Source organism: Panicum hallii, chromosome 5, assembly GCF_002211085.1.
Source record: "Panicum hallii strain FIL2 chromosome 5, PHallii_v3.1, whole genome shotgun sequence".
In the NCBI taxonomy this organism is placed as follows: domain Eukaryota; kingdom Viridiplantae; phylum Streptophyta; class Magnoliopsida; order Poales; family Poaceae; genus Panicum; species Panicum hallii.
Genome location: NC_038046.1, coordinates 58,726,319 through 58,750,854, shown reverse-complemented (window position 1 = coordinate 58,750,854; position 24,536 = coordinate 58,726,319). Strand labels below are relative to the sequence as shown.

Genomic DNA, 24,536 nt, shown 5'->3' with positions numbered 1-24,536 from the left:
TCCGACTCATAAACTTTATACTGGTACTTGGGCTGCCATTTGTCTCGTGAGTGCAGGGGAGGAAGGGAGGCATAGCCCCCTAACCCCACTCCCCCCAACCTCCCCAAGATCAATGGATATCTCTTAATGGATATTTCTTAAGCTCTTTTTTTATTTTTGGAAGAAAAAAATGAAGAAGAAGAGAAGGGGAGAAAGAAGAAGAGAAGCGAGATGACCCCCTTTTCACCCCTAGTTGGATTCGCCACTGCGTAAGTGTAATTGTTGTAACGTGTTTGTGTGGTGCTCTCTCTCCGACGCAGGTGTGCTCTGACGCACTGTCAAAGAGTAATAATAAAATGGTAGGGATGTTTGTGTGTGATTTCTTTTAGCTTCGTCTTAACTTTCCCAAATATCAACGTACACCACCGTCGTCCCATCCCCATCACCTCACTTGGCAATCCTGCGCCCCACCATCGATGGATCCGACGGTGTTGTTCCTCCTCAATCTCATCTCTGTGGACGAGGGGAACGGAACGTGGATGCGGCCGCGGGAGATGAAGGCCGGTTACGCTTTCACACGGCCGTGCGTTCTCCGGCGACGCCGAGCGCGATCGATGGCGGCGGCGGCGAACTGGGAGCGCGCATTGGACCTGTAGGGGTGGACGCCTGGACGGTATCTCAATTACCGTCCAGGCCCAGTGTGCCATCGGCAAGTACCGCCACGATTCGACTTGGGCTTGGAGTTAGGGTGCCCCTTTGGGCCAAACGCAGGCCCAATGACCGGAGCCTGCATTTTCTTTGCCGAGGCCCGCGTGTCTTAAGGCCCGAACAGAACGAGAGAACTCCGGCCTAGGTTGCTGCCTCGGTCGCCGGCCTCTCCGGCGCTCCTCACCGGCGACCAGCATCACTCATCCTCGCCGATGAAGGCCATCTAAACTTGCTTAAGATCTCACGTGCAGACGCACAAGCACCTAAAAGTTTCAATTCTCGTTTCAAACACCAAGAAAAGTTTCGATTCAGTACACGATCGATCCACAGCATTCTACGCTCTCAAAATGCATGCTTCGAATCATTCACTGCCGACTCCATGGTTTGGCAACTAGGAGCAGCGGTTCCTTAAGCCGCACGGTCAGCCCGTACGCTTCGCTCATGTCCAACACCGGCGGCCTCCTCCGGCCGTGCGTTGCCGCCAACGCCCAGTCGAAGTGGTACAGCACGTTCGCGAGCGCCAGCTCCACCGACGGCGCGGCGAACCCGGCCCCAGGGCACCCTCGCCTCCCGGCGCCGAACGCCAGGAACCGCAGGTCCTGCCCGACCTTGGCGTAGTCCATGGGCGCATCGCCGCCGGCGAACCGCTCCGGCGCAAACTCCTCCGCGCGCTCCCACGACGCCGGGTCCCGGCCGATGGCCCAGGCGTTGATCAAGACCCTCGTGCGCGCCGGGATGTGGTAGCCCAGCAGCTCGGTGTCCTCCGTCGTCTCCCGGGGCAGGAGGAGCGGCGCCGGAGGGTGCAACCTCATGGTCTCGCTGATCACCGCCTTGAGGTACGGCATGCCGTCGAGATGGTTCTCGGTTACGTCGCCGGTGGCGCCGACAGCGGCGCGGATCTCGCCCTGGAGCTTCTGCATCTCTTGGGGGTGGTTCAGGAGCTCCGCCATGGCCCATTCCAGCACCGTGTACGAGGTGTCAGTGCCAGCGACAAACATGTCCTGTTCTCATTAATTCCTCAGTGAGTGAAGCGAATGCATAAAAACGTGCTAAAAATAGGCACCTGTATGTACGAGTGAAAGAACTGTATCGAACAAGTCCGAGTCCGAAACATACCGTGATGATGGCCTTGATGTTGTCCATGTCGAGCCGGAGGCCGGTGTCCTCGTCCATCTCGTTCACATCCAGCAGCACGTCCACGAAATCGCGGTGGTCGTCGGCCTCGCCGTCAGCAAGAACCTGGGGGCCACCGAGACGCCGGCTCCGGTGGTCCGCGATGACCCGCTCGAGCAACCCATCGATCGCCTGGAAGGTGCGCTCTGTCTTGGCCTCCAGCCCGGTCAACGTGTCCACCCACCCAAGCCACGGCGCGATCTCCCGCACCGGGGGCGCGATGATGAGCTCCTGCAGGTCCGCGATCACCCGCCTCAGCTTCTCCCCCCCTCGGTCGCCGTCGAGCCCATAGTCCCCGTCGCCGAACGCGGCGCGCGTGACGACGGCCTTGGAGTAGGAGATGAGGGCGTCGCTGAGGTTGACCGCGCAGCCAGCCGGCGCGGCGCGGACGCGGGCGACCAGCGCGGCGGCCTCCTGCCCCCGGACACGGCAGAAGGAGCGGGTGCGGCGCGCGCTGAGGAGGCGGAGCACGCAGACGCGGCGCGCCTGGCGCCAGTACTCGCCGTAGGGCGCGAAGGAGATGTCGCGGGAGCCGTAGACGAGGCGGTCGGCCATGGGCATCCGGGGCCGGCTGGCGAAGGCCGCGTCGCGGGCCCGCAGGGCCTCCTCCGCGGCCGCCGCCGAGGACGCCACGACGGTGGGCGCGCGGCCGAGGTGCAGGAGCATGACCGGGCCGTGCGACGCGGCCAAGGACCGGAGCGCCCGGTGCGGCAGGCGGCCCAGCAGGTGGAGGTGGCCGAGGAGCGGCAGGCCGCCCGGCGGCGACGGAGGAAGCCTTCTGCCTCCGTCGGCGCGCTGCGGACGGGGAGGCCCCTTGGTGGCGAGCAGCAGGAGGGAGAGGAGAGGCACGACGAGGCTCACGGTGAGCAGCGCCACCAGCGAGACGGCCATGGCTGCTGTGGCTGCTGACTGGCCGATCGATCAGAGGAAGGGAGATTGTGCAACAAGCGAACCGAGAGGCAGTCGAATGGAATCGTCAACACAGGCAACCAAACCGAACTATTGCTGGCAGAGCAGAGTAAAAAACGACGCGTGAAGACGAGTCGGCTGGTGATTGAGTGATTTTTTTTTCCCCACAAAAACGACGTCGACTTGCGAGTGATGCGAACCAGCACTGGACGGAGCTGCCCCTGTAGACTAGTGCGTGGTGCAAAAACGCACCTGGATTGGTCAGTGCTGCTAGCGACGCTCTGTCTGATGCAATAATCCTTTTGACAGAGTCTCTCCATACCAGATGCTAGCTCTATTAATCAAAGCAGAGTTATCTCCTTAAAAAAAAGATTCTAGCTCTAGTGAAGCCTAGTTGTATTTCTTAATGAGCCAATATAATACAATCTCTGAGAAGTGCAACTACGCTAGGGGAGCTGCATCTGCCTCGCCGGCGAACAGAGAAACAGAGAGTCTTTGGGATCAAGAGGATTGAACAGTTGGCATCAGAAAACAAACACGTATAGTACAGAAGGCGTCATCAGAATCCTTGTACTCTTTGGGCTTTAATTGGATATCTAACTATCTAAGCAAGGTGTTCATTCCAAAGTTGCTTGGAAGGAAGAGAGGAGCCTCAAGTGGTGATCCATCTATCTACTATGTACCATGTTCCTTATGAATATGTGACCTTGTTCCTTTTGAGATCATATAATGTCTCATCAACCCTTGTTAATGTAAAATTAACGAACGCAGCAAGCTGCGCTTCATATGACCTACTTTGGACTTTGGTATGCGTACCCGAACTTCTTAGGATCTGACTTGGTTTGCGTGTGGTACTGTTTAAGACTTGTGTTATTGTACTGTGATGCCCTGTGTGACTTATGCTGTATGCTAATCATATTCTGCTCATAACCTTGCACTGCCGGAAACGAGGACTTTGCCGAGTGTCCAGAGATTTGCCGAGCGCAAAACATCGGGCACTCGGCAAAAATCCTCTTTGCCGAGTGCAGCACTCGGCAAAGGAAAACACACAGTAAATTTATCCTTTGCCGAGTGTCTGGCACTCAGCACAATAAAACACTCGGCAAAGAATTTTTTGCCGAGTGTCGAGCACTCGGCAAAGAATGACACTCGGCAAAAGCGCGCCAGGACGTGACGGTAGTTAACGGCGTGAGTTTTTGCCGAGTGCCTAGTCCAAGACACTCGGCAAAGAGTCATTTTACCGAGTGCCTAGGCAAAATATACATATTTTTTTGTCTAAAATTTTTTCTATTGCCATCCTACATTCTCCTCAACAAGATATATAATTTAGGTTCATTTATCAAAGTGTTTGCTATATTTTGATAATTTATTTCATTTTATTGAATTTCTTGAATAATTCAAATTTGAACTGCGTGGTCATTCGAATAGTGGAAAAAACGAATGAAAAATTGTTATTCATGTTAATGAGCATACTTTGAGGCATTATCGAAGAAAGGACCACAAATTTCAAACCTACTATTCACGAAACATGGCGACTAAATTATGTTCAAGTCGTGTTTAAATTGTATAAAAGGCAAATTTGGTCGGAAAATTATGAAACTTGTCGAGATGTCATGTTATCATGTGAGGACACTGTGGTAAAATTTGTATAAGATTTCATGAAAGTTTGACATCTACGATGCTTAACACCTAATCGGATTTCACATAAAATCATATATCTCTTTGGAGAACTTTCAATTTGTAAGCATCGTATGTTTTAACCTTCACGAAACCTCGTCAGATTTTTATCACAGCTTCCCCATGTGATATCATTACATCTCGACAAGTTTCATAATTTTTGGACCATATTTGCTTTTTATACATTTTAAAAACAACTGGATAAGAAGTTCGCCGTTATATTTCGTGGACAACAAGTTTGAAATTTCTGATTTTTTTCTCGATAAGGTCTCAACGCATCCTTCGATAACGTGAATATCATTTTTTCATTCATTGTTTTCCATTATTCGTGAATATCATTTTTTTCATTGTTTTCGATAACGTGAATATCCTTGCTTGAAGGTTCCCTAGTGCCACAAAGCTCAACCTCTTGATGCAATGCACTAGGAAGCACTCACACTCTCAAAAATGCAAATCCTAAGCAAGTGTGTGTGAGAGAGGGATGTCTTAGCTCTATTGTGTCAAGTATGCAGTCCAAATAGCCAAGAGAGAGACCCAATGGCCGGGCATTGGGTATATATAGACATCCCATCAAAAACTAGCCGTTACACTCTTTTCTGCGAGATCACGGACCGTCCGCGATACAAAAACCGGACCGTCCGCCGTTATACGCCAGAGAGACAGAGTGCATTAAATGCATGTCAGAACTAGCCGTTACAGCCCAGGCGGACCGTCCGCGCCCAAGCAGTGGACCGTCCGCAGTTAAGAGTTCCACAACACCAGAGACAAACAGTCTCTGGTACAACATTGAAATTAGCCAGCGGACCGTCCATTCCCAAGGAGCGGACCGTCCGCAGTCCATCCTTGAAACCAAGCAGAGACCGCAATGTCTCTGGCACAAATTATCAAATAGCCTGCGGACCGTCCGCGCCCCAGGGACGGACTGTCCGCAGAGCACACCATAAGCCTGACCGTCCGCCCACGTGGGCCGGACCCTCCGCCAGCCACAAGAAATTTCCACCAGACCTTCTGTAACGGTAGCGGACCGTCCGCGCGCATGGAGCGGACCGTCCGCGCTTGAGCAGTCAGCTCTCTAGCTTGTTCTTTTTCAAAACTTGACAAAGTGTCGTTAGCCCTCATGCATGCACCTAGACATTTTGAGCAAAATGGCACTAAAGACCCGTCAAGCACGAGTACATGACCCCTCTTGATAGTACGGATATCTATCCAACAAATCCGGTCACTTTTCATCCACTAAACGCCTTGTGACCGGTAAAATTCAAAAAACCCTATTTTATACTTTGCCTTGAGCCCGAGCTTTGCTCATCGTCTCCAAAACTCCACACGTTCACAATTAAATCTCTTTCATCCGTGGATCAACCTATACTCATTATCTCAAAAGAAATTGTTAATCCACAAACCGTTGTCATTAATTACCAAAACTCGAATTAGGGGCCTAGATGCTTTCAATCTCCCCCTTTTTGGTAATTGATGACAACACTAAGTTTTGGAGTGATAAAAGTGTTCAAGTCAACTTTATACACTAGGCATAAGGTGGACTTGGAATTTAACTTTGGAAGAACTTACTCATTTTTCTTGAAAATTTCAGAATATTGTATGAATAAATTCACCAAGTTCGATGAGTAGAGAGAAGTCCCCCTTGATATGTGCTTATAAATTTGAATGAATACCAAGAGCACACATATATATATATGAACATTTTGACGGAGTTTCCCCTACAAGTGTGTGACGTCCCGAAAATTTCGAATTTAAACTACGCGTTAAGGTGCCCTGACCAAAAATTTATCCGTCATAAAACCCTGACTCCCTCCGTTTCATCGCCACACCGACGGCCGACGCGAGCCTGACCGCCGCTCCGCTCACACGCTAGAGTAATTCGTAGAAACGGTTCGACGCCAAAACCCTAAAACCTAACCGGATCGCTGTCCCGTTCCGCTTCGCTCGATGGCCCGTCGCTCACGCGCGATCGCCCGCCGCGATTAGCGCCGGCGCGACTCCTTTTCTTTTCCCCTCTCCTCGCGCGAATCCCGCGCGCGTGGCCGACCGGCCGCGGTCGCCGCCGCGACCGGCGCCGACACGTCCCTCCCTCTCTCTCTCCTTCTCTCCTTTTTCTTTCCCCTCTTCCATTTCTTTTCTTTTCTTTTCTCTCTTTTCCTTTTCTCTTTCCCTTTTCTCCTTTTTCCTTCCCTCTTTCTTTTCCCTCTCCTTCTCTCTCTCTTCCCTTCCCGGTTTCCCCTGCCGCGCGCCCACACGCCGCCCAGGCCGAGCGCCTGCGCCGCCCCGGCCGTGCCGCGCGCACGCGCCCGCCCCGCGTGCTCCGCGTGCCCCGCGTGGCCACGCACCTCGCCGCGCCGCCCGTCGCCCGCATGCCCCGTCTTGGCCCGTACCTCGCCGCGCCGCCCGCGCGCGCACGAGCGCGTGCCGCGCCGCCCGTCGCTGGCGCCCTACCCGACCGCGCGCGCCGTCACCTCCTGGCCACTGTGGCCGCACAGCACCCGGCCCTCGGCGCCCACGCCGCACGGCGACGACCGCAAGCCGCCGGAGCACCATTAATGGCGCCCCGTGCAGCCCGCCGGCCGCCACCCCCCCCGAGGCCCTCCTTCCCGCCACCCTTCCCCTATAAATCGCCCCCCCACCGCACAGCCGCCTCCTCACGGCCTCCACCGCCACCTTCAGCCCCTCCCCGAGCCCGTAGCTCCGCCGCCGCCCACAGCTTCCCCGCCGCCCGCTGCCCACCGTGGGGGCGCCCCCTCGCTCCACCTCGGCCCGAGGTAAGGACGGGGATGAGATCCCCTCCTTCCCCTCTCCCTCCTCCCCTCGGTCCCGAGCTGCCCCAGGCCCCGGCCGGCCGGATTGGCCGTTGCCGGCGCTCCTCCCCCACCCCTCCTCTGTTCTGTACGGGGGGAGGAGGAAGAAGGGGCGTTTTAGCCCAAACCCCCTCCCTTTTCTGGTTTATCCCCAAAAAGCCCCCTCCTTCCTATGAGCACTTCCCTATTCACTCCCCTTTTGCAAAAGAAACCTCGTACTTTCCATTAATTCAAATTGAACCCTCTAGTACTTGAACCTAGATACACTTGACACTCTTTAAGCATGCCCCGAGAATTTATAGGATTTACAAAAGGGCCCTCGCTCTTTCCAGATACTTACGAATAAACCCCTAGAGCCCTGTTTAACCACCCGAACCTCCTTTAGCTCGTCATTTTATGTGCGAAACGGCCTCCGATTGACCCGAAACTTTACCACGCCCTTTCTAGTATAGTTTTAGCCATGCCATTAAGAAACCACCTAAAGATATCACCCCTAACCCCGTAACTAAATTATTTCCGATTCGAGCTTAACGATAAAAGCTTTTGGTTCTCTCGCTTGATTGCATGCCTGTTTGTTTGCATCGTAGGACACGGAGTGAACGAAGGAGTTCCCGACTGCGACCAAGCAACTGAGGACCAGTTCTGCGACCCCGAACCCGTGGGGCAGTGCTTCGATCAGGACCTCCCGCAAGGGTTCGACGATGGCAAGTTCAATTCCGCCCTTTGATGCATATTTTTGTCCTAGTTTTTATAAACACAACCCAGTGGCCTGTTTTATAAAATTGCATGGTTTTGCTTGCTGGAAACATGGTAGGATAGCCACCCTTGTTGGTGATAACCATACCTTGACCACCTGATTTTGCAAAGAAAGTGAGCGTGTGTGTGGGAAGGGATTAAATGTGGTTTTGAAAGACGAGTCAGACGGGATGGATGGCATTTCTGTATGAATTGCCGTTGGTGTGCCCGTACCTGTGTGGTTGAGCGTGAAAGGGAGATATCCATCTTGTCACCCCTAAGGACCGAGTTGATGTGTCGTCTCACCTAACTTCCTGTCGTGCAAACCACTTGACCGTTGTATGGGCAACGGCTTAGCCTAACCCCACTAGTTAGTCTGTTAGCCATCAGGAGAGCTGGAAGCAACGGGTGATCAAGGAGACGGGATAAGCTCTGTGTGACTTATGCCCCGGTTAAACCTCGGTGTTAGGTCGAATGACCCCTTGATAGATCCCGTGGTGGCTAGCCAAGTCTAGCTAAGATGGGTAAGGGCTTTGATGGGATCTGCACCGGCACTAAGGTGTTCGTGCTGCGGTACCCCACCTGTGGGTAAAGTTGCACACCTCTGCAGAGTTAAAATCTATTCGAATAGCCGTGCCCACGGTATTGGGTAAGTTACGGTGTGGTCACATAACTAGTATTTCTCTCTGGGAATGTATTGGGCTGGCGTGAGTTGTTTGGAAAGTGTCCGGCAGTTGTGCCGTGAGCTACGGCGGACGGGGAGTCCGGTAGCAGTTTAAAACCTGGATCCTGTGTGGATCGACACCGTGTGCTCTTTGGTACTAGAAAACTTGTTTTGGAAAATGTTTTAAAACAAATCTCTGCATACAACTGAGTTTTCCACAAATGAACCATAACCTTACCCTTGGATTACCCTGTGCATTAAATTCTGTTATACCCCCTCCGTGGGTGTGATTGGACTTGCTGAGTACGTTTGTACTCACCCCTTTCTTAATTTTACAGTGGAAGACCCAGACTACGTCCCCGAAGACAACGAGTAGGGTTTCGTCCTGCACCCAGTCTTGCCTGTGGTTGAGGCCACCGTTGGATTCCGCATGGCGCAAGACTCTGATGATCCTCTTTTCGTAACTAGTGTAGTGGTGTGGATTTTAGTTGTAATCCTCGCGATAGTGGCGCTTCACTGCCCATTACCGCGAAGAGTTGTACGGTGATGTACCATCTGTTGTAATAAAAGTGTTATCAGCCTCCTGGGACTGATAAATTAACACTTTTAAGTCTTCCCTGATGGGGGGACACTTCAGGTGGTATCAGAGCCGTAGGCTGGCCGTAGGACGTGCCCCTAGGAGCGAGACCCCTTTTCAGACCCTAGAACTTGTCCCGGTTTAGAAATTTTCTGCACAAACACTCACCACTGGTCTTTGCCTTGTTCCAGATGGCTGGCAATGGATGGGTTAGCGGAATCTGCCACGCAGAGCCCAGCCTCCCCAAGTTACTATTGCTCAGCCTGGAACGTGTTGGGATCATGGAGCCACCGGAGTATGCCTACCGTGAGTACATCGCCGGAGGCACCCTTCGGTGCGACATGATGGTTTTTGTGGAGAGAAGCACCCGCTACCCGGATGTGGACCCTTGGTTCATCTCCACCGCCGGCTTCCGCTTCCCCGACACCTATCGAAAGGCCGCCCGTAAAGCCCTGCGACGGTTGCGTGTGCTCTACAAGCACCACCTTCAGCGGACTACTATGGGGTTTTTCCCACCCACTGAGGGACGAGGACGCACTTGGATTGCCCGAATGAGGGGCCTTGGACGAGAAGAAGAAGACCTCGAAGATACGGTTTCCCACCTATCCATCTACCTTACTGGCTTGGATGCCCTCTACCGCGAACAGGCGGCACAACTGAGGCAGTTAATTCGTGGGATTGAAAAGATAACCCAGGAACTGGAGGAACAACGGACAAGAGCCGCAAACGCCGAGTATTCCTTAGCCGCCCTCCAAGCCCAGATGCAAGAATACGAGAACCGCAACGGAATAGGTGGATGGATCGAGGAAGAAGAAGAAGAACCCATGGAAACCCATTGGGATAAGGGTACTCAGACCGAGAACGAGATGGATCGGTTCCTTCCAATAAAGAAGCGCTCTATCAGGACCGAGGAAGAATCCCCATGATAGGATTAGCACCCCTAGCCAAAACCCTACCCTAATGATCGCGTATCCGTGAAAACTGTACCACCCTTGTTGTAATAATAAATATCATCTACTCCCATTTGCACCTGTACCAGGTTGCTTACCCTGTTTCTGTTTCAGATGGCTGAGGAAGGATGGACCCAGGGCGATTGCCAAGCTGCACCTGGATTCCCCAGCCTCTTGATCAACACCCTGGAGGACCTTGGCGTTACGGAGCGCCCAAGGTACTACAGCCGAGAGTACGAGCACCATGGTACCCTCCGCTGCAGGGTGATCCTGGTCATCGCCAGGAGCAACCGCTACCCCGACATCCAGCCCTGGCGGGCGACCGCCACAGGGTTTAGACACCAAGACACCTACCCCTTGGCCATCAGAAAAGCACTCCGTTACTTGTGCCGGATTTTTGAAGAACACCTCGCCCCTACACCAGCGAAGTTCTTCCCGCCGGCCATCAGAACCCCAGTCTGGGAAGCACGCATGAGAAACCTGGAGCGACGTCGCCACGAAGAAGGCCCCCTGTACCAAGTGGCTACTTACCTAGCCGCCCTGGACCATCTCTTTGATGAGCAAGCCAACCTTCTAAGGGAGCAGATCCATCGAGCCGAGCAAGCAGAGCTCGCAGTGAGATTACAGCAGATCCGAGCCGCCCACGCCGAGGCAAGAGCCGCAGCCGCGGTCAGTAGCGAAGCAGTCGCCCAAGAAAGCCTCAGGCAAGCCCGAGACCGGCGCATGCAAGATTGGACCCGAAGTGGGACACCAGTCCCGGCAATTGGGGAGGACCATATTTTACTCGGGACGCCCATCATAGGATGGGGACCCCTTTTTGGAAACACGCAAGCCCCACCTGAGCACCCTGAAGGCTCTGCTGCCGCCGTCGAAAGGGATGCTGAAGCGCAACCCTTGGCCGGTGGAAACCCAGAGGACAGCATGCAAGGATCACTCGCGCTCCCTGCCCCAGAAGAAGGCCTGCCCCGCGAGTAAAATGACCGACGTCACCCTAGTGATGTGTCCCCAGCCACTTTTGTTTAAGTTGTTCCTGATCCCGGACGAGTAGTACGAGACCTAGCCTTACCCCAAGCTGTATCCCCGTTACAGTAATAAAGTTGTTGTGCTTGTTGTTTGTGATGATGTGTGCTGGTTTGTGTGTGCTGCTTGTTATATAACTACTGGCAGGAGGTAGATTCTGCCTTATATACGATTTAAACAACTTAAACATCACATAATAGTAACCCCACTCTGCCCAATCAACAGATGATTCCCCGGAGCGTCACGAGGGCCTCCCGTAGCCGGAACCCCGCAGCCGCTGGTGCCGAAGCACAGCCTGCCAGACAAAACCCTCCTCAGGCAGAACAGGAAGTAAGCCAGAACCGAGAGGGAAGTCAAGAAGGAGAACAACTACCACCACCCCCACCCCTCGGAGACCTGGCGCAGATCATCCATAACCAGACCCTCATACTGGAGACTCTGGCGAATGCCCTCATTAACCGGCAGCCACGAGGGCAGAATATGAACGACAAGCTGACGGCCTTTCTAAGGACCAAGCCACCAACCTTCGCCGGATCCTGCAACCCGTTGGATGCTGACGACTGGTTGCGAGTAATTCAGAGGAATCTCGAACCATTCGAATGCCAGGACGGGGATAAAGTCCTTCTGGCAGCCCACCAGCTCACCGGAACAGCATTATCCTGGTGGGAAAACTATTGTGCCGCAGCCGAAGATGCCTCTACCATCACCTGGGGAGAATTCGTAAGGGAGTTCCGCCGCTACCACATCCCTTCAGCCACTATGAAGCGCAAGGCGGATGAATTCCGCGCACTACAACAAGGAAGCATGACGGTGGAAGAATACACCCACCGGTTCATAGAATTGGCCCGGTACGCGCCGGAAGAAGTGAACGACGACGATAAGAAGCAAGACATGTTCAAGAAGGGGTTAAGCCCAGAACTCCGGACCTTGCTTACTCCCCAGATCTATCCGGACTTCAACACCCTGATGAACAAGGCTATCCTCACAGAAAGGGCCAAAGCTGAAGAGAGAAAAGAAAACAAACGCAAATTCCTGGAAAGTAAGGCCCGCCAACAAGACCGCTTCCAAAAGCCGAGGAACTCCAACTACACTGCACCAAGATCCCAGGCCCCAATGCAGTATAGGACTCAGTCCCAAGTGATAGGAACACGAGCCTCTGAAGCACAGCCTAAAAGCCAGAATACCATGAGGGCCCCGCAGAGCAACACAGGCCTGGCCGCCTCCGACAGCAACAATATTAGGGCCTGTTTCAACTGCCGGGAGACAGGGCACTTCATCGCCAATTGCCCCTACGCCAAGAATAAACCGGCAACATCGGCCTTCTCCAACACAGTGAATGGACCCAGACCAGACCTGACCGGAGCCAACCGAGTGCCTGTCCGCAATAACGACAACAGCCAACAGGTGAAGCAGCAATCATTTGGACGAGCCCGCGTCAATCACATCGACGCGCAGGAGGCTCAAGAAGCCCAAGGCGTAGTGCTCGGTGAGTACCTAGTCAACTCAGCTCTGGCGACAGTATTATTTGATTCTGGAGCATCACACTCGTTTATATCCTCGAGCTATGTGGAGAAACACAAAATACCTACAGTACTACTAAAAACACCCCTATTAACCCGGACGCCTGGAGGCGACATCAATTGTCAATTAGGTTGTCCACGGGTAAGGATCAAATTAAGTGGGGTAGACTTTCTAGCAGATTTGGTAGTACTTAAGCCTGGGGGAATAGACGTGATCCTCGGAATGGACTGGTTAAGCCGACACAATGGACTCATAGGCTGTACCGATAAAGTGGTACACCTAACAAACCCCGAAGGAGTACGAGTGATCTGCCATACTCGGGATAGTAAGTTTGACCCAATGGTGTTTAGCCTGGAAGCCAAGCCTTTAGAAGGAGTTCCGGTAGTAAGCGAATACCCGGATGTTTTTCCCGAAGAACTTCCCGGTATGCCACCAGACAGGAATATAGAATTCGTCATTGACCTTATCCCTGGAACCTCCCCTATAGCCAAAAGACCCTATAGGATGGCGGCATCCGAATTGACAGAATTAAAGAAGCAACTAGAAGAGCTGCAACGAATTGGCTTTATCAGACCAAGCTCGTCGCCATGGGGAGCCCCAGTCCTGTTTGTCAAGAAGAAAGATGGGAGTATGAGGTTGTGTGTAGATTACCGAGCCCTGAACGAGGTTACCATTAAGAATAAGTACCCCCTCCCCAGGATCGATGACCTGTTCGATCAGCTAAAAGGAGCCAAGTACTTCTCTAAGATCGATCTAAGGTCAGGGTATTTTCAGCTCAAGATTAGGGAAAACGATATCCCCAAGACAGCTTTTGTCACCCGTTACGGGCAGTTTGAGTTCACCGTAATGTCCTTTGGACTAACCAACGCTCCTGCCTATTTTATGAACCTCATGAATAAGGTGTTCATGGACGAGCTAGATAAGTTTGTCGTAGTCTTTATTGACGACATACTTATCTACTCTAAGAGTATTCAGGAACATGAGCAACATCTACGGGTAGTGTTGGAAAAGCTAAGGAAGCATAAACTATATGCCAAATTTAGCAAGTGTGAATTCTGGCTAGAGAGAGTAGCTTTCCTTGGTCACATTCTGACCGCTGAAGGCGTAGCAGTGGACCCAGAGAAGGTCGAAGCGGTCTCCAACTGGCAGCGGCCAACTAACGTCAGTGAAATCAGGAGCTTCCTTGGGTTAGCCGGGTACTATCGGAGATTTATCGAGGGATTTTCCAAGATAGCCCGACCCATGACGGAACTTCTTAAGAAGGAGAAGAAGTTCGCCTGGATGGAATATTGTGAAAGAAGTTTTCAAGAATTGAAGCAAAGGTTGACAACCGCCCCAGTGCTGACCCTACCGGACATTCATCGGGACTTTGTCATTTATTGTGACGCATCCCGACAAGGATTAGGGTGTGTACTGATGCAAGACGGGAGAGTCGTCACATATGCTTCCCGCCAACTCAGGACTCATGAGCAGAATTATCCGACCCATGATTTGGAATTAGCAGCCGTAGTGCATGCCCTTAAGATTTGGAGACACTACCTGATTGGAAATAAGTGTGAGGTTTACACCGACCACAAGAGTCTGAAGTATATCTTTACCCAGCCGGATTTAAATTTAAGGCAGAGAAGATGGTTGGAGTTGGTCAAGGACTATAATTTGGAAATTCAGTATCACCCCGGAAAGACGAACGTGGTAGCCGACGCCTTAAGCCGGAAAACCTATGGACCCAAGGCTGATCATCTATGCGAGGAAATGGCACGATTAAATGTGCACATTGTTCCTCGAGGTTCCAGCCAAGTGCTAAACATCCAATCGACACCAGAAGATGGAATTAGAGAGACCCAACGATCGGATCAAGAGTTAATGAAGATCTGCAAACAAACTGGAGAAAACAAAGCGCCGGGTTTCAGAGTGGACGATAAGGGAACATTATGGTACGAGGATAGGATTTGTGTACCCCAGAATGGAGATTTTCGGCAATTGATCATGGACGAAGCCCATAACTCGGCCTACTCCATCCACCCAGGATCCACCAAAATGTATATGGACATAAGGCGAAAATATTGGTGGAATGGAATGAAGGCGGACATCGCACGATTTGTGGCCCACTGTGATACTTGTCAGAGGATCAAAGCCGAACATCAGAAACCGGCAGGATTATTGCAGCCCTTGCCTATCCCGGTGTGGAAATGGGATGAAATAGGAATGGACTTTGTAGTGGGTCCACCCAAAACTCAGAAGGGACACGATTCCATATGGGTAATAGTGGATCGACTCACCAAATCTGCTCATTTTATACCTGTACGAACCACTTATGGAGGAGAAAAGCTGGCAAAACTCTATGTGGAGAACATAGTAAAGCTGCACGGAGTACCTAGCAGGATTGTCTCAGATAGAGGGACCCAATTTACCTCTAGGTTCTGGAAAAGCTTGCATCAGGCCATGGGCACCAAATTAGATTTCAGCTCCGCATATCATCCACAGACGGACGGTCAGACCGAAAGGGTAAATCAGATTATGGAAGATATGCTGAGAGCATGTGTCCTGACCTACGGAAAGGACTGGGAGCAGAGTCTGCCTTATGCAGAATTCTCGTACAACAATAGCTACCAAGCCAGCCTGGGCATGTCGCCATTCGAAGCTCTCTACGGAAGAAAGTGCAAAACTCCTCTAATGTGGTCGGAAGTTGGGGAACGTGCCCTAGTGGGACCCGCACTCATAAAAGAAGCAGAAGAAAAAGTAACAGAAATTCGCGAGAAATTGAAAGCGGCTCAGTCCCAACAAACGAGCTACGCAGACAAGAAGAGGCGGGAAATAAGTTTCAATCCGGAAGATTTTGTCTATCTCAAAGTCTCACCCATTCGAGGGACACGAAGATTTCAAGTACAAGGAAAATTGGCCCCTCGATACATCGGACCGTATCGAGTTCTGAAGAAAGTCGGAGCAGTAGCATACCGACTGGAGTTACCAGAAGAAATGTCGGATATACATCCAGTGTTTCACGTCTCACAGTTAAGAAGATGCTTGAGAGTACCCGAAGGTGAATATGTGCCAGCGGAAACAATAGACCTACAGCCGGATCTGCGATACCAGGAAGTACCGGTCAAAATCCTGGACACTGTCACTAGAAGGACAAGAAACTCTGAGGTGCGGATATGCAGGGTTCAATGGAGCAGACACGGAATAGAAGAAGCAACCTGGGAACGCGAGGAGGCGCTACAGAAGGAGTTTCCCCATCTATTCAAGAATCAGCCGAATCTCGAGGACGAGATTCATTTAAGTGGGGTAGGTTTGTGACGTCCCGAAAATTTCGAATTTAAACTACGCGTTAAGGTGCCCTGACCAAAAATTTATCTGTCATAAAACCATGACTCCCTCCGTTTCATCGCCACACCGACGGCCGACGCGAGCCTGACCGCCGCTCCGCTCACACGCTAGAGTAATTCGTAGAAACGGTTCGACGCCAAAACCCTAAAACCTAACCGGATCGCTGTCCCGTTCCGCTTCGCTCGATGGCCCGTCGCTCACGCGCGATCGCCCGCCGCGATTAGCGCCGGCGCGACTCCTTTTCTTTTCCCCTCTCCTCGCGCGAATCCCGCGCGCGTGGCCGACCGGCCGCGGTCGCCGCCGCGACCGGCGCCGACACGTCCCTCCCTCTCTCTCTCCTTCTCTCCTTTTTCTTTCCCCTCTTCCATTTCTTTTCTTTTCTTTTCTCTCTTTTCCTTTTCTCTTTCCCTTTTCTCCTTTTTCCTTCCCTCTTTCTTTTCCCTCTCCTTCTCTCTCTCTTCCCTTCCCGGTTTCCCCTGCCGCGCGCCCACACGCCGCCCAGGCCGAGCGCCTGCGCCGCCCCGGCCGTGCCGCGCGCACGCGCCCGCCCCGCGTGCTCCGCGTGCCCCGCGTGGCCACGCACCTCGCCGCGCCGCCCGTCGCCCGCATGCCCCGTCCTGGCCCGCACCTCGCCGCGCCGCCCGCGCGCGCACGAGCGCGTGCCACGCCGCCCGTCGCTGGCGCCCTGCCCGACCGCGCGCGCCGTCACCTCCTGGCCACTGTGGCCGCACGGCACCCGGCCCTCGGCGCCCACGCCGCACGGCGACGACCGCAAGCCGCCGGAACACCATTAATGGCGCCCCGTGCAGCCCGCCGGCCGCCACCCCCCCCCCCCCCGAGGCCCTCCTTCCCGCTGCCCTTCCCCTATAAATCGCCCCCCCCACCGCACAGCCGCCTCCCCACGGCCTCCACCGCCACCTCCAGCCCCTCCCCGAGCCCGTAGCTCCGCCGCCGCCCACAGCTTCCCCACCGCCCGCTGCCCACCGTGGGGGCGCCCCATCGCTCCACCTCGGCCCGAGGCAAGGACGGGGATGAGATCCCCTCCTTCCCCTCTCCCTCCTCCCCTCGGTCCCGAGCTGCCCCAGGCCCCGGCCGACCGGATTGGCCGTTGCCGGCGCTCCTCCCCCACCCCTCCTCTGTTCTGTACGGGGGGAGGAGGAAGAAGGGGCGTTTTAGCCCAAACCCCCTCCCTTTTCTGGTTTATCCCCAAAAAGCCCCCTCCTTCCTATGAGCACTTCCCTATTCACTCCCTTTTGCAAAAGAAACCTCGTACTTTCCATTAATTCAAATTGAACCCTCTAGTACTTGAACCTAGATACACTTGACACTCTTTAAGCATGCCCCGAGAATTTATAGGATTTACAAAAGGGCCCTCGCTCTTTCCAGATACTTACGAATAAACCCCTAGAGCCCTGTTTAACCACCCGAACCTCCTTTAGCTCGTCATTTTATGTGCGAAACGGCCTCCGATTGACCCGAAACTTTACCACGCCCTTTCTAGTATAGTTTTAGCCATGCCATTAAGAAACCACCTAAAGATATCACCCCTAACCCCGTAACTAAATTATTTCCGATTCGAGCTTAACGATAAAAGCTTTTGGTTCTCTCGCTTGATTGCATGCCTGTTTGTTTGCATCGTAGGACACGGAGTGAACGAAGGAGTTCCCGACTGCGACCAAGCAACTGAGGACCAGTTCTGCGACCCCGAACCCGTGGGGCAGTGCTTCGATCAGGACCTCCCGCAAGGGTTCGACGATGGCAAGTTCAATTCCGCCCTTTGATGCATATTTTTGTCCTAGTTTTTATAAACACAACCCAGTGGCCTGTTTTATAAAATTGCATGGTTTTGCTTGCTGGAAACATGGTAGGATAGCCACCCTTGTTGGTGATAACCATACCTTGACCACCTGATTTTGCAAAGAAAGTGAGCGTGTGTGTGGGAAGGGATTAAATGTGGTTTTGAAAGACGAGTCAGACGGGATGGATGGCATTTCTGTATGAATTGCCGTTGGTGTGCCCGTACCTGTGTGGTTAAGCGTGAAAGGGAGATATCCATCTTGTCACCCCTAAGGACCGAGTTGATGTGTCGTCTCACCTAACTTCCTGTCGTGCAAACCACTTGACCGTTGTATGGGCAACGGCTTAGCCTAACCCCACTAGTTAGTCTGTTAGCCATCAGGAGAGCTGGGAGCAACGGGTGATCAAGGAGACGGGATAAGCTCTGTGTGACTTATGCCCCGGTTAAACCTCGGTGTTAGGTCGAATGACCCCTTGATAGATCCCGTGGTGGCTAGCCAAGTCTAGCTAAGATGGGTAAGGGCTTTGATGGGATCTGCACCGGCACTAAGGTGTTCGTGCTGCGGTACCCCACCTGTGGGTAAAGTTGCACACCTCTGCAGAGTTAAAATCTATTCGAATAGCCGTGCCCACGGTATTGGGTAAGTTACGGTGTGGTCACATAACTAGTATTTCTCTCTGGGAATGTATTGGGCTGGCGTGAGTTGTTTGGAAAGTGTCCGGCAGTTGTGCCGTGAGCTACGGCGGACGGGGAGTCCGGTAGCAGTTTAAAACCTGGATCCTGTGTGGATCGACACCGTGTGCTCTTTGGTACTAGAAAACTTGTTTTGGAAAATGTTTTAAAACAAATCTCTGCATACAACTGAGTTTTCCACAAATGAACCATAACCTTACCCTTGGATTACCCTGTGCATTAAATTCTGTTATACCCCCTCCGTGGGTGTGATTGGACTTGCTGAGTACGTTTGTACTCACCCCTTTCTTAATTTTACAGTGGAAGACCCAGACTACGTCCCCGAAGACAACGAGTAGGGTTTCGTCCTGCACCCAGTCTTGCCTGTGGTTGAGGCCACCGTTGGATTCCGCATGGCGCAAGACTCTGATGATCCTCTTTTCGTAACTAGTGTAGTGGTGTGGATTTTAGTTATAATCCTCGCGATAGTGGTGCTTCACTGCCCATTACCGCGAAGAGTTGTACGGTGATGTACCATCTGTTGTAATAAAAGTGTTATCAGCCTCCTGGGACTGATAAATTAACACTTTTAAGTCTTCCCTGATGGGGGGACACTTCAAAAGGCTTGGTAAATATATCGGCTAATTGATCATCCGTGCCAATACCATCAATCTTGATATCACCCTTGTTCACATGATCTCTAAGAAAATGATGGCGGATATCAATATGCTTGGTTCTTGAATGTTGAACCGGATTAGTAGCAATCTTCATGGCACTTTCATTATCACACAACAAGAGAATTTCATCAAATTTCACACCATAGTCAAGAAGAGTTTGCTTCATTCATAACAATTGTGCACAACAACTTCCAGCCGAAATATATTCCGCTTCGGCGGTTGAAAGAGCCACGGAATTTTGTTTCTTTGAAGACCAAGAAACAAGAGACCTACCAAGAAATTGACAACCACCGGAAGTGCTCTTCCTATCAACCTTGCACCCCGCATAATCCGAATCCGAGAATCCAACCAAATCAAAATGAGCACCCTTGGGATACCATAAACCAATATTAGGAGTATATTTCAAATATCTCAAAATCCTTTTGACGGCGGTCAAATGACATTCTCTAGGTGCGGCTTGAAATCGTGCACACATGCAAACACTATACATGATGTCGGGCCTAGATGCGGTCAAATAAAGCAAACTACCAATCATAGAACGGTAAAGCTTTTGAACAATCGGGTTACCTCCCTCATCTAGGTCGAGATGCCCATTGGTGGCCATAGGAGTCTTGATTGGTTTTGCATCTTCCAGACCAAATTTCTTCAAGATATCCTTCACATATTTTGATTGACACACAAAGGTGCCTTCCTTGAGTTGCTTGATTTGAAGTCCAAGAAAGAAACTCAATTCACCAATCATGGACATCTCAAATTCCCTAGACATCATTTCACCAAATTCCTCACAAAAACTTGGGTTAGTTGAATCAAAGATAATATCATCAACATAAATTTGACAAACAAACAAATCATTACCAATTGCTTTAGTGAACAAGGTAGTGTCAACCTTACCTATTTTGAATCCCTTAGAAATAAGAAAGTCCCTCAATCTTTCATACCAAGCTCGTGGAGCTTGCTTCAAATCATAAAGAGTTTTAGAGAGCTTGTATACATGATTTGGCTTCTTGGGATCTTCAAAACCGGGAGGTTGCTCAACAAAAACAAGTTCACTAATCTTGCCATTCAAGAAAGCACTTTTCACATCCATTTGAAAAAGTTTTATGTTGTGAGAGCAAGCATAAGCTAATAAGATTCTAATAGCTTCTAGTCTAGCAACGGGGGCAAAAGTTTCACCGAAATCCAAACCTTCGACTTGAGTGAAGCCTTGAGCCACCAATCTTGCCTTGTTTCTCACAACTAATCCATGTTCATTTTGCTTATTTCTAAAAACCCATTTAGTGCCAATGACATTATAATTCTTAGGCCTCTCAACTAGATCCCAAACTTGATTCCGGATGAAATTATTTAATTCTTCATGCATAGCATTCACCCAATTCGGATCTCTCAATGCATCATCTACACGGTTTGGTTCAAGAAAAGATACAAAAGAATAATGTTCACAAAATGAAGCAATGCGAGATCGAGTTTGGACACCCTTACTAATATCACCCATAATTTGATCCACGGGGTGATCCTTTGCAAGAATATGATAAGTTCTTTGAGAAACAATGGGTTCTTGAGTTGATGGAGAAGGTGCACTAGATGAACCAACTCAATCTTGTACTTGAGAATCATCATTACCTGAATCTTGTACAAGTTGTTGTGCTTGATCATTTGAGATAGAAGTTGAAGGATTAACTCTAATAGAGATAGAACGACCATCATCATCTTCATCTTCTTCTCTTGGTCTAACATCACCAATTGACATATTTTTCATTGCATTTCTTAAACCATCACTTCTCACATCATCAAGATTTTCTTGTTCATTCATTATGAGACCCATTTGTTTCATCAAACTCAACATCATATGCTTCTTCAACAATGCCATGTGTTTTGTTGTAGACCCGATAAGCCATGCTACAAGATGAATACCCAAGAATAAAACCCTCATCACATTTGCTTTGAAACTTTGATAACCGAGTTCCCTTCTTGAGAATATAGCATTTGCAACCAAACACTCTAAAATATGATATATTTGGTTTCCTTCCAATGAGCAACTCATATGGGGTCTTGTTATGAAATCTATGGCAATACAATCTATTAGACACATGACAAGCCGTGTTGACTGCTTCGGCCCAAAAGCTATCTAAAACATTGTACTCGGAGAGCATTGATCTTGCCATATCAATCAAGGTTCTATTTTTCCTCTCAACAAGACCATTTTGTTCCGGAGTGTACTTGATTGAGAATTCATGCTTGATTGCTTTCTCATCACACCATTCTTCAACTCCTGTGTTTCTAAACTCACTTCCATTGTCACTTCTCACTTTCTTCACCTTGAGTTCAAATTCATTTTCAGCCCTTGTCAAGAATTTCTTGAATGTGTCATATGTATTGGCTTTGTCATGAAGAAAGAAAACCCAAGTATATCTTGAGTAATCATCCACTACCACAAGACAATAGCAATTTCCACCAATACTTCTATATGTTGTAGGACCAAATAAATCCATATGCAATAATTCCAATGGTCTCTCGGTTGACATGACACTCTTAGTGGGATGAGCATTTGCAACTTGCTTCCCGGCTTGACATGCACTACATAACTTATCTTTTTCAAACTTCACATTCTTCAAGCCAACTACTAAATCATGTTGTATGAGTCGGTTGAGTTGTTTCATGCCAACATGACCAAGTCTTTTATGCCATAACCAACCCAAAGATGATTGAGTGAACAAACAAGTAGACAAGTTTGCCACTTTAGTAGCAAAATCCACAAGATATACATCCTCATATCTAAATCCCGTAAAGATGTGATCTTTTCCATCCAAGCTAGTTACTACAACATCATCTTTAGTGAAACTACACTTATATCCAAAATCACAAAGTTGAGTGACCGCTAAGAGATTAAACTTGAGAGAATCGACCAACAATACTTTTGAAAGAGAATGATCACTTGAGATAGAAATTGTACCAACTCTTTTGACTTTGCCCCGGCTATTGTCACCAAAGATTATGTCACTATAGCCAACCACATTCTCATTTAGAGAGGAAAACATCATTGGATTTCCGGTCATGTGTTGAGTGCATCCACTATCAAGCATCCAATGTCTTCCTCCGGACTTGTAGTTCACCTACAACAAAGAAAAAGTAACTCTTTTAGGTACCCAAACTTTCTTGGGTCCTTGAACGTTAGCGACCAAGACTTTTAGCACCCAAATAACATTCTTTTTAGCACCATCTATAGGTATTCCAACAAATTTTGCACTAACATTGCCATTTGAATTTCTCATAAGAATGTAACTTGAATCAAAGGATATGACTTTCATGTTGGTGCAATTCTTCTCAACATGACCAACCTTCTTGCATTTTTCACAATATGACTTACCACTACTCTTCTCAAAAGTAGTTTCGGTTTGCATGAAGCCTTCTTCCCTTTCTTAGGAATGTATCCAAACCCTTACTTATTCAAAGTGAACTTTTGGTTTGCCCAACAATGATTAAACTTGGCTCTACTATCATAGCACTTTCTCAAATCATTAGTCAAGCAAGTAACCTCTTCCTTTAACAAATCATTTTCTATAATGAGAGATTCATTGCAAGATGAGTTATAAATTTTGGTGCAAAAAGAACTAGTAGAGCTAGAGCCACAAGGTTTATCATCAATTAAATCACAACTAACACCAATGCTCAATATTGCTTTTCTTTCATGATTAAGTAAGGTATTGTGAGCTTTCTCAAGCTTCTCATGAGTTTCTTTGAGATTCTTATGAGAAGTCTTTAGCTCCTAATAGGAATCTTGAAGAGAAGTAAACTTCAACTTCAAGTCCTTTAACTTGGCCTTTTATTTAGTCATGAATTCATCAGCATCATTGAGCATTTCAACAAGATCATCATATGAAAGTTCATCAAGTTCATCATCTTGTTGTACCGTTGCACCACCCTTTGCCATAAGACAATATGGTGTAGAGAAGAGTGATGGAGCCTCCTTAATGGCGATCCCGGCAACTCCCTTGGATGGCTTGTCGTCATCATCATCATCATCATCATCGGAGCTTGCATCGGAATCCCATTCAACAAAATAAGCTTGGCTATTCTTCTTCTTCTTGATGAACTTCTTCTTCTTCTTTTCATCATTTTTCTTGTCCTTCTTGTTCTTGTCATCCTTCTTGTTTGGACAATTGATAATAATATGACCCATTTCACCACATTGGAAGCAAGTCTTGTCCACAAAAGGATTTTTTCTTGATGATTGACCTCTCTTGCCAAAGTTCTTTTTGTTCATCATTCTATTGAATCTCTTGACAAAGAGAGCCATCTCTTCATCCGATTCTTCTTCTTGGCACCCACTTTCTTCTTTCTTTTTGCTATCTTGAGCTTTGAATGCCACACTTTTCTTTTTCATATCAATTTCTCCCCCATGAGCTTCATCTTGAGATTTCTTGAACATGTCATGGGTGAGAACTTCTCCCAATATTTGTGTGGGAGTTGCGGTCTTCACATTTGACCTTACGAGCAAGGTCACAATTGTGTCATATCTTTCCGGAAGACATCTAAGAAACTTGTGGTTGAAATCCGCATCCGGTACCTCAAATCTAAGTCCCTTGAGGTCATTCACAATGTCATTTAGCCGGTTGAACATCTCGGCTATACTCTTATCCTTCTTCATGGTAAATTCACTAAAATTGCCCTTAAGCAAATATAACTTGGCCTCCTTCACACTTAATGTGCCCTCATGAATTTCCATGAGCTTCTCCCATATGTCATGTGCATTTGTGAGGCTCTTGACTCTGTTAAAATTCAGTCACATCAAGAGCACTAAAGAGCACATTGACCCCTTGATCATTTAGTATCTCATTTTCCTCTTCCAGGGATGTCAAATTCTTTGAGTCTAAAATGACATATCCTTCATTTACGACTCTCCATAGCTTTCTACTCATGGCTTTGATATGAGCCGACATTCTAGTCTTCCAATAATCATAATTGTTCCCATCAAAGAATGGTGGCTTCCCAACATGAATCCCATTATCACTAGTCATTGTTCTACTCCAAGATGGTTAAATCCGCAATTAATGGAGTACTTAGCTCTGGTACCACTTGTAGGATCAAGAACACCAACTAGAGGGGGGTGAATAGGCGGTTTAAAAACTAAAACCAACAACACTAGAGAAATTTAATTAGTAACAAAAGAAAACCCTATGTCATACTACTACTACCTCTAGAAGGGTTTGCAACCTAAGGTGACAAGATACAAATCAAGCTCTAGTAGAGTAAATTGCTCAAAATAAAAGAACAATTAAAGTGAGCAAGAGAGATAACCAAGCTTGACACACAAATTTATCCCGTGGTGTCGATGACTTGCCGGT

At 49.5% G+C, this 24,536-nt stretch overlaps 1 protein-coding gene across 1 annotated transcript; it reads right to left on the bottom strand.

The window, feature by feature from the left end:
• Positions 1–945: 945 nt before the first annotated feature.
• Positions 946–3,033, bottom strand: LOC112893923 (cytochrome P450 71A1-like). Its single transcript, XM_025961454.1, has 2 exons — positions 1,804–3,033; positions 946–1,688 (listed from the first exon to the last, which is right to left on the bottom strand). Exons 1-2 carry the CDS (start codon positions 2,749–2,751, stop codon positions 1,053–1,055), a joined length of 1,584 nt encoding a protein of 527 aa, XP_025817239.1. The 5' UTR covers positions 2,752–3,033; the 3' UTR covers positions 946–1,052.
• Positions 3,034–24,536: the final 21,503 nt, after the last annotated feature.

What these genes read in the sequence shown, in the direction of transcription:
- LOC112893923 (XM_025961454.1), bottom strand. Translation starts at nt 2,751, where the DNA reads ATGGCCGTCTCGCTGGTGGCGCTGCTCACCGTGAGCCTCGTCGTGCCT. An exon ending in ACATCAAGGCCATCATCACG is followed by an intron (nt 1,689 to 1,803) that starts GTATGTTTCGGA and finishes TAATGAGAACAG; the next exon opens with GACATGTTTGTCGCTGGCAC.